The 15,001-nt window shown below is 34.2% G+C and overlaps 1 protein-coding gene across 3 annotated transcripts in view; it reads right to left on the bottom strand.

Annotated features, from left to right (window-relative positions):
- The window catches only part of WDR17 (WD repeat domain 17), a 117,304-nt gene that overhangs the window by 51,985 nt on the left and 50,318 nt on the right, over positions 1-15,001 (bottom strand). For all 3 annotated transcript variants that reach the window (XM_033215733.1, XM_033215735.1, XM_033215734.1), the window contains 3 exons: positions 12,348-12,531; positions 8,470-8,700; positions 3,260-3,511 (listed from right to left, as the gene is read on the bottom strand). In XM_033215733.1, the coding sequence (XP_033071624.1) occupies positions 3,260-3,511; positions 8,470-8,700; positions 12,348-12,531 (667 nt within the window). The remainder of the gene's footprint in view (positions 1-3,259; positions 3,512-8,469; positions 8,701-12,347; positions 12,532-15,001) is intronic.

The raw sequence follows: 15,001 nt of genomic DNA, 5'->3' as shown, positions 1-15,001 counted from the left end.
TAACAATACCATAGAGTAATACAACCAAACAGCTGAAATACTATTTAACCTTTACATTTTTGGCATGTGTCACTACTTTTTTGCTCCAAAACCTTTTATAGGGTTAGAAACTGCCTGTCTTGGTAGCTTCCTCCAATAAAGATCATTATAATAACTCAATCACAAAAAAAGACCCTATTGACACACACTTGTTCTAAGAAATGGCCAGCCACAGAAAATTCTCGATTTCTAACCTTAAATAATCAATCCTTCCACCTTTGAAATGTTTATAAACTGCTCCACTGTCCACTTTCAGCCATTAAGGACTGTCAGATATACCTGAAGACCAGTCAGACAATTTCCTTTCTTCCAAAATTCCCACCTTAATTACTGCTTTGGAGAAGAGTCTGGCAGTTCCACAAATGATTAAATATAGAATTACCATATGGCTCAGCAATTCCTCTCCTTGACAAACACTCAACAGAATAATAAGCAAAAGACCACACCAAAACTTGTACATACATGTTCATAGCATCATTATCTATAACAGCGAAAAGGTGGAAACAATATATCTGTCTATCAACAGATGAATGGATACACAAAAACCTGCCACATCTGTATAATTACATATTATTCAGCCATAAAAAGGAAGGAAGCACTGATACATGCTATAACATGGATGAACCTTGAAAACTTTACGTTAAGTGAAAGAAGCCAGAATCAAAAGGCAACAGATTGAATGGTTCCATTTATATGAAATGTCCAGAAGAAGCAAGGCCACAGAGATAGAAAATAATTAGCAGTTTATGTTTGCACATGTGTATTTCAGGGACTTTGGCAAGGGAGTAATGGAGAGTAACTGCTGATGAGTACAGGGTTGGCTGGGGGAATAATGACATGTTTTTTAATTAGATGGTGGTAAAAATTGTACAGTTTTATGAATATACTAGAAACCACTGAACTGTATGCTTTAAAAATGGTGAATTTCATATGTGAAGGATATTTCAGTAATAGTAATAATAGACATTAAAAATGTCTATGCCTATTGGGCTGGGCATGATGGTTCATGCCTGTAATCACAGCACTTTGGGAGGCTGAGGCAGGTGGATCACTTGAGGTTAGGAGTTTGAGACCAGCCTGGCCAACATGGTAAAACTCCATCTCTACTAAAAGTAGAAAAATTATCCAGGTGTGGTGGCATGTGCCACAGTGCAATCTCAGCTACTTGGGAGGCTGAAGCAGGAGAATCACTTGAACCCAGAGGTGGAGGTTGCAGTGAGCCAAGATTGCACCACTGCACTCCAGCCTGCATGACAGAACAAGACACTGTCTTAAAAAAAAAAAAAAATTCTATGCCTATTATTAATTATATCCTGAAAAGTCAAAGGCAATTAAGATATATAAATTAAGAGCCCATCTACTTTCATGTACAGTTGTCCCTTGTTATCCATGGGAGATTGGTTCCAGGACCTCCCATGGATAACGAAATCCATGAATGCTCAAGTCTCTTACATAAAGTGGCATAATATTTGGATATAACCTATGCATGTTTTCTCGTATACTTTACATCATTTCCAGATTATTTACTGTATTAATCTGTTCTCACACTGCTATAAAGAAATACCCAAGACTGGGTAATTTATAAAGAAAAGAGGTTTCATTGACTCACAGTTCTGCATGGCTGGGGAGGCCTCAGGAAACTTACAATCATGGTGGAAGGCAAAGGAGAAGCAGGCACCTTCTTCAAAGGGCAGTGGAATGGAGTGATGGCAAACAGGAGAAATGCCAGACATTTATAAAAACATCAGATCTCGTGAGACTCACTCATTATCACGAGAACAGTATAGGGGAAACTGTGGCCCCCATGATCCAATTAGCTCCACCTGGGTCAGGCCTTGACAGTTGGGGATTATGGCAACGACAATTCAAGATAAGATCTTTGGTGGAGACACAGTCAAGCCATATCACTTGCTATACCTAATCCAATGCCTACACATCACATTATTCACATGGATTCAACGTAGTACTTGTCACACTGCAAAGTCAGTTTTTGCTTCTTGAAATTTTGTGGAATTTTTTCCCCTAACATTTATCATTCGCAGTTGGTTCAATTCACGGATGCAGAACCCAAAGATACAGGGTGGCATCAGTATTATATTAAGTGTTAAAGAAGTAAAGAATTTAAAATTTTGAGATGATAAAGAGTCTTTGTCTATTATTTTACACTTAGCAAATATGGGAAGTATTTATACAGTAGCTGAACATATTCTGTTTTCCAGAGGTCTCTCTCTCTGAACACAATTAAATGGTAAAAGTAGAGAGTCATTTAGTTTCTAATTATTATTCCTCAATTCCCCCATCTTCCCATCCCCTATCACTACTTAGCTTTGCTAATTCTCTCATGACTAGGAAACCACGAAGGAGTATCCGTTCAACCCATGGATCAGTGAGTGCTAGAGTTTGAATGCCTCCCACAAATTCTTGTATTATAAACTTAATCCCCAATGCAACATTGTTAGGAGACAGGGTCTAATCTGAGGCAGTTAGGTCATGTGGGCTCTACGCTTATGAATGGATTACTATAGACAGTGTAGGAGTGGGTTATTTATTGTGAGAGTGGCTTTGTTATAAAAGCGAGCTAGTTCTCCTCTTGCTTTCATGCTCTTGCCCTCTCTTGCTTTCAGCAGCACAAAGTTCCTCACCAGATGCCTGTGCCATGCTCTTGGGCATCCCAGCCTCCTTAGATTAGCCTTAAACTAATCTAAACGAGTTTATAGTTTAGATTACTATAAACGATAAACCTTTTGTGGTTCATAGATTACTCAGCTTGTGGTATTCTGCTATAGCAGAATATTCTATGGTATTCAGTTATAGCAACACAAAATGGAATAAGACAGTGAGGCTAATAAAGCTCTGATCAGGTAATTGTTTTTCTAGTCAGCACCTTCACTGTCATCCTACTACGCCTGAAATTGAACTGTCTTTGTCTTTTGCACATATACAGACATGCTCACATGTGTGCACATATATAATATATTCCAAGGTATTTCCAGAAACTTGGCAGAGTGGACCTTAAGTTCCATTTTTATTTGTCATTTCATTTTATTTATCATCAATGACACACAATAAAAATAAAAGTACACTAGCAATTTACAATGAATGATAATAATTGAGCTATTAATAAATTTTCCACAAAATCAACCTATAAGGACAATTTCCTAAATTCAATGAAAGAATATACACACATATTTAAAACTCTGCGGGATGGGGATTAGCTTACCTCCAGTTATAAACATCCCTGGAGCACTGGGAACCCAGGCTAAGCACTGCACAGAAGCCGCTGCACTGGGAAGATTAAATGTTGTTATGCAAGAAAGTGATTCAGAATCTACGAGGCGAATTCCAGAATGCAAATTAACCACTAGAAGATAGTCGGTAGACAGTGGGTCCCACTCCAAGGCTGTAACGGGATCCTCTTCATCTGTCCCTTCAAGGGATTCAGGTCTCAGAACATGTTTCTGATTTTTATTACCTATTAAAATATAGAAATAATTATTTCCGAAAAACTTGCAAAAAAGATCAATAATTTGGATGATGTTAACTTTTTCCTTGTACAATATCTATCTCTGAGGGTATTGAAAATACAAATGTGGTGTTTATACGCAGAAGGCATAACTGACACGTGAATGCAGAAAAAATTTGTTTGTCCTATTGATGAAAGTCAGACTCAATACTCTGCTTTGGCAATTTCTCGTGCCTTGAACGTGTCTCCCATTTGTTACCGAAAAGCGGTAAGAAAATATACAGATAAATAATATACTCAGATCTTGTCCACAATTACAAATGTCACTGGGTTACAGCAGCATAGAAATAGGGAAAATGCTTATTGAAATGAAGAATATCATATAGTGATTTAAAAGGAGAAATGTCAGAGCTGGCTGACTGCCTGGGTCCAATCCTAGTTCTGCTTCTTACTGGCTTTGCTGCCTCAGACCAGATACTTAATCTCCCTGTGCCTCATTTTTTTTTTAAATAATGGAGAATATAACAATACTTATTTCATAGAGTTTTTAAAAATGACTAAATGGATTTGATTAAAATCATTAAAATCATTAGAATAGTGGTGCACATTTTAAACGGCATCTTAATATTTACTGTTATTCCTTTCTCATTCATCTTACCATCTGCCATAATTATAATTCACACCCGACTATTGGTACAAATAGGGAAGCCAGAAAGATACGGAGTTAAAACAAGTCTAATTTAAATAAAGCAAAGGATCACCAAACAAACTTATTGTTCCTTGTAATTTATGTACACAACTGGAAATATGGAAAAAATAATAATTCTGCTGAGGTACCACATGGGAATCCACTGGGCGAGTCCTCTCATTCTCAAGAGAGGCAGTGAAGCAACAGTTAAAGAGACTACAGCCTTAACAGAAAGTACCGAGTCCTGAGTATCATAAAGGAAGCGTTTACTTTTTAAAAAGCACAATTGAAAGATAATACAACTCTTGCTGCAATCCCATAACTACAGAATTGAGGCCAGAAAAACATGCCTCCTGTGTGTTTCTAAGAGGGAGACTATGATATTGTGAAATAAATGTTTGCTTTTCATCCCTGTTTCCTGGCATTACAACTCCAAAAATCCTTGGAATCTCTACAGTGTCTTTTTGTATGCTAATGAGTTGACTAGGTAGCTGGTGGCCACTAGGTGGCTTCATAATGGGGACTGGTTACTGGAAAGACCAAGGCTTGATTAGAGATTTGGGACCTTCAACCTCATCTCCCAATGTCCAGAGAAGGAAGAGGGACTGAAGGTTAGGCTGATCGCCAAGGGCCAACGTTTTAATCAATATGCCTATGTAATAGAGCTTCTATAAAAACCCAAAAGAAGCAGAACTTGGGAGCTTCCAGAAAGCTGAGCACGTGGAGGCTCCTGGAGGGCGCATGCCTGGAGATAGCATGGAAGCCCCATGTTCTTTCCCATATGCCTTGCCCTTTTCATCTTTTCATTAGTATCCTTGTAATATTCTTTATAATAAGGTAAGGAAGTGTTTCCCTGAGTTTTGTGAGCTACTCTAGCAAACTAATCAAATCCAAGGAGGGGACCATGGGAACCTCAATTTATAGCCAGTCATTCAGAAGCACAGGCAAAATAAGCTGGAGCTTACAACTGGCATAAGAGGGGACAGTCATTGGGACTGATCCCTCAGTGTGTGTGATGTGACTCTATCTCCAGGTAGATAGTGTCGGAATTGAATTGGAGGACACCCAGCGAGTGTCTGCTGTTGAGGTGACCGCTAGCTTAATGTGTGGAGAAAGCCTGTCACACATCTAGTGTCAGAAGTGTGTTGTGAGAGTACAGCAGGAGAAACTGAGTCCGTTTTTTCCACTAAGTAACAGTTATATAGAGACAGTGTCATCAACAATATTCCTAAAATAAAACAAAGCAAATTTTATTAAGGCACATTCACGGAGTAATACTAAAATCCATTCAATTTAAACATGATTATAATAAAGATTTTTTAAAAGGTTCTCTGATGAACATGGCCTAAGAATACACTTGAGATAGCTAAAGCAGTTTTCCAATTTTTTTTGCCCTGGAATCTTCTGTTCACATGAGAAAGTTTACAAGAAAATCCAGTAAGTAATACAGGATAGCATGGTGCTTTTCAGGCTGAAAGTGAGAAGAAGGCTTAAAACTCAGCTGGATCGTCTATGAAGCCCCCCTACCCTCAATACACACACAAGTATACAAACATACAAAGCACAGTTTAAAAATTACTGATTTAAAATGATGAACTACATTATTGTGGCCAGTTCTCCATGAATATTTATTGTTTCTTCTGAGAAGGACTAGACAACAGAGATATTGAGGTCATAGGTTCCTGCAAGAACCTGGAGGACAGAAATCCTATGTTGTAACACAGGGATAGAGCCATCTGTGGTGCTGGTAAGTCATTAAGAAGATAAGGTTAACCACTCATGAGCAGTAAGAAGCCTAGCTATCCTGGTATTAATGCTAACAGTTTCAAACTCACAATCCAGAATGTAGTGTTAGAATTAAAAGGTAGTGATTCCTTCATGATCCATTAGCTCATGTATATGCAAATGGAAAATAACTATCAGGATTGTACCTTTTATAATGTTTTGTGCATATTAATTGCTAAATAAATCCTGCAGAATAAATGAGGTTAACAAGTCTGTACTGGGTTGTTATGGACTGAACTGTGCTCCCTCAAAAAAGGCATTAAAGTCCTAATTCCTAGTACCTGTAAATGTGATCTTATTTGGAATTAGGGCCTTCGCAGATGATAAAGTTAAGATGAGGCCCTTAGGGTAGAGCCTAATCCAATACGACTATGTCTTTATAAAAGGGAAAGTTTTGTCACAGAGACATGCATGCACACAGCAGGGATGCCACGTGTCATGTGAAGACTGCAGTTATACTGCCACACGCCAAGGAACAGGAAGCCAGGAGAGAGGCCTGGAACAGATTCTTCCTTAGTGCCTTCAGGGGGAGCATGGTCCCCTCTTGACACCTTATTTTATACTTCTGGTCTCCAGAACTGTGAGATAATAAAATTTATGTTGTTCTAAGCTATCCTGTTGGTGATAGTTTTCTTACATCAGCCCTAGTAAACTAATATATGGGGGAACAGAAAAATAACACACGCTGACTTGGGTATAGAAGGTTTCACTTGGTTTAACAACTGGAAGATTGGGTTATTGAAAAACAATGGTCTCTTCTGGAAGGCACATAGCTCAGATTGTTCAAATATTAAACATTCTATCTTCTAAATCTAAGAGGGAGAAAACAAAAGTGGCCTTTTTTCTTTCCTGTTCTTTCTATGTCAAAATAAACATGCACTGTCTCAATGTTTTATATGTTAGATACACAATAAAAAGTCTCAATGTCCCATGGCTTGAAACGTTCAAAGATGCCTAATAATAATAAAGCAAGAAAACAGACAACCTTAGTCAATGACAAGAGGGTAAAAATGACAAATCATAAAATATAAAAAATATCTAGAGTGCAATTTAGAATAAAATAAAAACACACTGCTCATATCTTCTTCAGAGCTAGCTTGAAAAGAAAGTGTCACAACCCTGATGAAATCTTTGGGTGCGGGCCAGGGAAGAAGTGGAGGAATATCACTAATGAGATTTGGTTATGTAACCCACAGAGGTAAGAGGAGGAACCACACACACAGCATACAGCCATGTTTATTATAGATTGCATTCCTGAGTCTAAGGAAGACTGCTGGAAATAAAGGTTACAGAGAAAGAAGTGGTATTCACCAGATCAAAACAAAGAAAGCTATCAATTACATTGGCTTCCAGTGCAAGGATGGAACAGATAAGCTGCAATGCAGGTACTTGGTACAACAAATCCAGAAGAAGCACCAGTCATTGGTCCCTCCTCATCCTAATCTTCAACAAATCAATGACACTGTCCACATGTAAATCTGGTACAACCAGAAGAAACAACAGAGGACAGGTACAAAGAGCTGAGATAGAAGCTGGGGAAGAAGTATATGAACATTTATTTTTATCTTTCTTTAAAAGGTAAATAATAGACCCTGTTTAAAATGTATTTAGAATATAATGGCCCCAATGTTTCAGTGTTTTACGCAATCCTTTTTAACTTTAGACACATTATTTCCTGAAGAAAGGTTTGTTTAAATTTTCACAATTTCATTTGTTCAATTTCGATTTCTTTTTTACATTAATTTCAGACAAATTAAATGTAATTTGTTTTGTGAAAGTAGTTATCGTGTTCCTGAGAAAGCACTTTCATTCATCCATCTAGCCAGCCAGAAGTCACATACATCAACAGTGTTATCAAATGACTAAAAGCATTTTCCCAAATGTTAAAAATACTTATTTTTGAGGGGAAAGCAAGCAATTCAGGTAATTTTTGATTTTTCAATCTTACTTTTGTAAATTAGTTATGTAAGAACATAAACTAATTTCTCAGACCCTTTCATTAAGCCAAATCAATTAACTAATAGGGGTTCGAAGGGTTATCATTTTTCTTTCATGCCAGTTTCAAGCCTCTGCCAAGGAGTCATGGCATCAGAATGGTATTTTTACAAGCAAATGGGAAAATACTTAGTATTAGTAAGCCATCATATCCTCTAGTTGTATGTCCTTGTTCATTCAGGTTGCTTTTAGTAAATGTACGGAAATAAAGAATTGATTAAAAATACAAATATGGGAAAAATGACTGATTTAGGTTAATTCCAAGTGAAATATTCACAGTTGTATTGAACGTATTATAATATATACACATTTTACGTCAAATGTATATTTAGACTCAGTACAATACTGGATAACATTTTAACAATAATATCAAAATTAAAATTTTGTCACTTTTGGCTTTATTCAAAATGGGGACAGGTCACTGGAAAGACCAAGCAAGTACAAAATTATATATAAGAAAAATATACTATTCAAGATACCTTACTAATTAAATTCTTACCTGGATGAAAAATTGATAGGCTTCCATCAATATGACCAAACACAACTTTCCCCTTTTTGTTTGTATGCCATCTGAATATACAGATATCAGACAAGAAGCTATGAGCATCTCTGTGTACAGTCACTCCACTATCTGGTCCTGAGATGGTCCAAATGAACAGTGGGCCTCTGTGGGAAACAAATGCCACCGCATCCTCTGCATTCCAGCACCAACTAAGAGAGGCGGGGATCCCTGGAATAAATTAAATACAGATACACAATAAAGAGATATGGCGTAAGATTACACCATTAAATATTCCTTGCACTGTTTACATTTCTAAAACAAATTAAAATACAAGAGCATGTTTATTATTTTTAAGACACATTACTTTCTTACTTGGGAATTGGATTTATAAAGACAGCCCAAAGACTGCAGGGAACATATGTAGGGAAAGTCCATGATGAAAGAAAATGTATCTAGTTAGGTTGAATACTACTTACATGATCATTTGCTTCATATAGTCAAATACATTTATAGACTTCTTTATTTTAGTAGACTATATATTAAAGATTAGAGCAATAAATTCTTATTGCATATTTGTATATAAGACCTCTAGGCATTCTAGGTATACAAGGTAGTGCGGGATAAGATTCCTGCTTTAGAGAATTTTAAATATGTGTTAGGGAGACAGGGATTAGTGAATACATAGATAAATGCCACTATAAGGATTTAAACACAATGGACTTAATGTTATAATCTACGTCTTAACAGGAATTTAGATTCAAATCTAAGTCTTGTCTCAGATAAACAAGTCATTTTATTTGTCTAAATTTCTGTTTCCTCATCTATAAAATGGAGATAACAATAAAAATAGCTGACCATTTATTTCACATGAAAGTCAAGGAAATATAATCATTTATGTAAAGGTACCTTTTAATCGATAAGATGGAATATAAAAGTTAATTGTTAATATACCTGCTATTGTGATCAAATAAATCATATATAAAATAAGTATTATGAGAGAGAGATTGTGCATCTTCCAACGCTGATATACTAGTTGGCTGCATCAAAATCATGAAATGGAATATAACATATCAGGTCATGTGGAGTTTGAGCCAAGGAATTTATTTTTAACAAGCTTCATCAAATGATTTTGATATGCAGAAAGGTTTAGAAACCACCGTGCTACTCTCCTAGAAAGAAATTAGATTTGAATTGTACCTAGAAGGAGGGGTAGAGTTTAAATACACAGAATGAGCAGTATTTCCCAGAAAGAGAAAATGATATGAACCAAGACACAGAGCTGAAATTCGCTGATTGATAGTAAGTTCGGTTTGTGTCAGCAGTCTATGTGCTCCAAGAGGCAGAAACCAAGCCTAATGCCTGCTTCAGGGCCTCATCCACAATGAGGACTCCATAAATATTTGCTGAATGAATGAATGTATACATGAAAAAAGCCAATACAAATGTTGATGTGGTTTCAGGATACATTAACAGAAGTAGAATGTGCCCAAAAAAGAGATGAGGTACTCTGTATGGATCCAACCACACAGCACAGTAGAAGAAGGGCGATAGACCGCTGGCTCTCTGACTATATATTTAGAGAAAGACAGCAAGGCAAGTGAAGGGACCGGAAAAAGTGTCACAAAATAATAACAGAAAACACTTTTATAGTGACTTATGTACAAGCACTTCCAATGAGCGCTGCCATTTAATTCTCCTAACAATATTCTGAGATAGGTAAGTGGTATTATTATCCACTGTTAGATAAAGTGTGACTTTTTCAAGTTGGTGACAATTTTTACATCTGGAAAAACTAACATGCATTTTCCTTTAAATGGATTGTTAGATTATTAGAAACAAAAGGAAGAAGTAAAAATACAGAGGCGAGATCAAATTCAACAACTGTATCTGAAAGTTGAAAAAAAAAAGTTCACTTAATGCAAATTTCTACTTTGCTTAGGCTGGATTCTAAAAAGAAAAATGAGCCTAAAACATTTCAAAAGTGTTACTTAAGATGCAAATCACCAAAAATAGTCATAATTTTTTTTGCAAATAAAATATTAAAGCTTTTAATCTTCAGATTAGGAAGCTATTTGGATGAGGGAGATATTCATAGCTGAAAATTTTCAAAGAAAGGAAAAAGATGAAAACTTTGCCAAAAGTTTTCCACAATTATCTAATCATTTTGGGACTGTTAATTAGAAAGTATTATTTAATTGTATATCCAGTAACAAAAGAACTATGGTGCATATAGCTGATGAATAAATAAAATCTTCCCCCGTGAACGGATGTGATGTATATAGTGTTTGATGATAAAACCATGGATACACTAGGAGATAATAAAATTAATCATTACTTTTGTATAAAATTTAGAATTTATGTTTATTATATGCAGTTATAACCTGACGTTGACCTTGTGTTACACCTTTATGAGAACAATAATATCATGCAACATTTTAGTTTATGGCACATAAAAGATGGAAAGAATTTCAAGAAAAATTTGTTGTGTTATTTAAAATTAATCTCACACAAAGTTGGATTTAAAGTACTTGGAAATGCATTATCGATCAATATAAACAGTAATGGAATAACCTATAGAATTTGTGATTGACGGACAAACAGATATGACCAGAAAGCATGGGGAGATATGAAAAGTCTTGATTGAGGCTATCAATCACTGTTTATATATCACAAAGCATTGTGCCAAAAGTAATTTGTTTTTTTTGTCACGGAAAGCCTTAAGAAAAATTGTTGATTACATTAATGGAAGCTCACTGGATAGCTGACTTTTTTACAATATTTGTTCAGAGATTGGAGCAAACATTACTCACTGTCTAATACACTGGTTGTTCTAAGTAAAAATAAAAAACAGGGTACGTAAACTTGGGAATGAGATCCATATTTTTCTAGTTGAAAATTAACTTCATTTGACAAATACCTTTAACAGTTGAGTAATAAAATTTAAGTATTACACTGATATTTTAAGCATTCTTAATGATCTAAATTTGAAAAGACAAACCAATATACTAAATATATCGAATATGCCTAAAAGTTAAAATTTTTTTTTATTATTATGGAAACAAATTCAAAGATAATTGCCTATAAATTCCCAGTATTTTTGCCTTAGAATATTATAAAGAAATTTGAACAAAACAAGGTTAATGAGATTTTCATGTCTCAGTTTTATACCTCAAACTTAAAACAATTATTTTTTAGAGAAGAAGCTGAATTGAAAAACATATGTAGCAGTAGCTTTCAAAACCACAATCAACTGAGCTAAATATGGTGCTCAAAAAGAGAGTTAATTATTGTGACACTGAACACAGAATAATTATTACTTAACTTTACCATTATGATGGGATAAGATTGAATACAAGTTCCCAATTCTAAGTACAAAGAGTATAATGCTATTATTCCAATTCATAAAGTCCAATTTGTGTGAGGAGGACGTTCTACGTTGACCAAATTAAAAACAAAGGCATGAAACCTGCTCAACAATGCATCAAATACATGCATAATACTTTCTTTGTAATTTAAAGGTTGGACTAGAGTAACAAACAGCCAAGGCTTCTTACTTGTCTCAATAAGAACATCTTTCTGATTACTAATTTTATATTTATTTTGGAAATTCTTACATTATATTTAAACATTAATAAAATTATTTGGTATTGACTAGGTTTTTAGTTCATCATATGTTGTAAGTATAATTATTTTATGAAATTTTGTTTCAGTTTTGTACCTATGGACACGAGTCATTATGTGAACTTTATTTCTTATACAGATTGCCATTAGGAAGTTTGAAAATACCAGTTTAAAACCTGAACTAATAATATTGAGAGTGCTTGTTGAAATAAAAATATTTTATTCCATAAAATAAATCCCAGTTATAATTATACCTTTTGTACTGTCGAGTTTAGCAATGACTTTTTGTTCTGCAACATTCCAAATGATCACTAAATTATCAGTACTGCCACTTGCAAACAGATCAGGATTATGTGGACACCAAGAAATTGCTGTGATTGTTTTTTTATGTTCAGACATAATTGCATGAAGTTTGAATTCATTATAACGGCGATCCAACTAAAACAAAATATATAAATAACATATTTTAGTGCTCCTTTTTAAGATAATACACTATTAATAGTCACGTTACATAAAACTAAAGCTACATACATGAAAATTAGTTCACCTAATAATAAAGACATGAACACATTTCAAGCCTTGGTCTACATTCAAGTGTATTCAGGAATATTCAACCAGCTGAAAAAAAAAACATTAAAAACTGAGAGAATAAAAACACATCCATTTTAAATATAAGTAAAAATAAATGTTTCACATTTAAATATGCATGATAATTCAGAGCTTTATTATATTTTCCATAACTATATCTATTTATGAGAAGAAAAACCCTTGGTTTTGGAATATTTTTTTTTTCTGCAATTTTTCACTTATACTTGAATCAAGAAAATTTGGGTTGAATACGTCAACTGCTCATTATTACACTATTAAGATGTCCAAAGCTTCCAGAACAATGATGTCATTCACTCTTTTAATCTTACTGTTTTTCAGACAGGACATTGTATTGTGTTTTTATATGTAAATAGAAAAAATAAACAGCCTACTTTTTCCTATTTCTTTTGTAAATGTGCCTGCAATAATTAGTGAATTAATCTCTATCATTTTTAGCATGTTTTGGAATATGTTGTTTATGTCTTTTTGTTATAGTTTTCTCCTCTTTAGCATATAATGAACCTTTCACAGTGCTATTCTAAGTTTTACAAATCATTATGATATTAAATATTTATTACATAAACTTTTTAAAGCCATATGCTTGCGATAAAATCCTAAATGATAAGCAGCCTTCAAATCTCTACATGATCGAATCTCTGCTATTTAGCCAAAGTAATTTGAAATCATGTTTCTCCCTGATCCCTCTGAACTTCTTGTTTCTCTTTTACAGCCAATCACCTCCACTTGATGGCCTTCTGCTTGCTGCTCCCTTGGCTTCTAACCACCCTATCCACTGATTTGCTCATGGTTATTCATTCTCCTATTGAGGTCTGAGTTTAAATGTACCTCTTCTGAGACATGTTTCCTGACCATGATATCTTAATTCATAACTCTCCCGAGAACCTACCCCATGACTCTATCTTATCATACCTGTTTTTTCAGCCTCTGTAGAACATACTTCTTTCTGAAAATTTTACCTATTTATTTGTTTACTTATCTTATCACCTTTCCTTACACCTTACAAGAATATAAGTTCCACAAAAAGACTTTGCCTGTTTCTTCATAGTTGGCAATCCTGGTACACAGTAAGGCTTGGTTAATTGAAGATATTCAGTTAATATTATTGAAAGAATAAACACTTACGATCTGTTTAACATCTAAGTAACTTAATGTTTGCCATCACAGATAATGCTGCAGTGAACATTGTATGTAATTTTTGACTAATCACATAAGTATTTCCTAAGGCTTTCTATTCTATAATTTCTCTCTCTTTCTATAACTTCAGCTATTCTTGGACAACTTTGGATTAAAACATTATTAAAGATAACCCATTACCAATGGACTTTTCATCTGATTAGCACTGCAGCAATAGTAATTTTAAGTTGACTTACTTAAATACATAATTGTGTTTTCTATACCTTTAGAAATAAATATGATTTTAAGTTTCAAATTATTCAGCAATTTAAGTCACCTATGGTAGATACAGTGAGGATATCTAATGTATCCAAAAGAAAAACCCTACTATATAAGTTAGAAATTAATAGAAGAATCTATTAATATAGCAAATGTGTGAAGAAGCTATGTGGCATATGAGTGACCTTCATTGACATTACCATACAAATTATCTATAGAGTAACTGTAAGCACACCAGAGAACAATGAACTATTTGCAAGAATTAATCTACTAATGCATTCCTATGATATTTACAATTCAGTAATATTGAACTGTACTATTACATTGAGATCGACCATAAATTACTCTACTTTTAGGGTACATTAGCATATTAGTGCATTACAAAACAACAGTTAAGGAAAAATTCTAATACCATTTCCCATTATCATTTAATCATTCAGAAAAATATAATACAAGTGTGTCATTATCCAGAGTGTGACCGATTATCAGACTTTGACTATGCATTGGTGCTAGGTGCTATTTAATAAATATTTCCTCCGAAAATAATTGTATTATGTTATATTTACATAGCATAATTTTCAAAGCACCTTAATTGAGATGATAATATTTAAGACAATACTTATTAACATAAATTTCATGTTAAGGTCACCATTTACATGGTGATGTATATAAAATTAAAATATAATTTTCTATTGGCATACTCTGAAATGAGGTTTTATAGTAGACACTGTAATGAACTGTCCCCTAAGTTTATTTGCATCACCTTCTAAATTAGGATAATTTTTGTTCGTTTCAGTCCTTAATGACATGACACCTTTCACGTACATTGCTTATATTAATAATTTTACCTCAATATTTTTAAAATGTCATCACAAATTTAAGACATAGAAACTTGAAAAAATTAAGT

Source organism: Trachypithecus francoisi, unplaced genomic scaffold (genome assembly GCF_009764315.1).
Source record: "Trachypithecus francoisi isolate TF-2019V2 unplaced genomic scaffold, Tfra_2.0 Lachesis_group1, whole genome shotgun sequence".
NCBI classification, from domain to species: domain Eukaryota; kingdom Metazoa; phylum Chordata; class Mammalia; order Primates; family Cercopithecidae; genus Trachypithecus; species Trachypithecus francoisi.
Note: the sequence above shows the minus strand (reverse complement) of the source record. Positions and strands in the feature narration are given on the sequence as shown.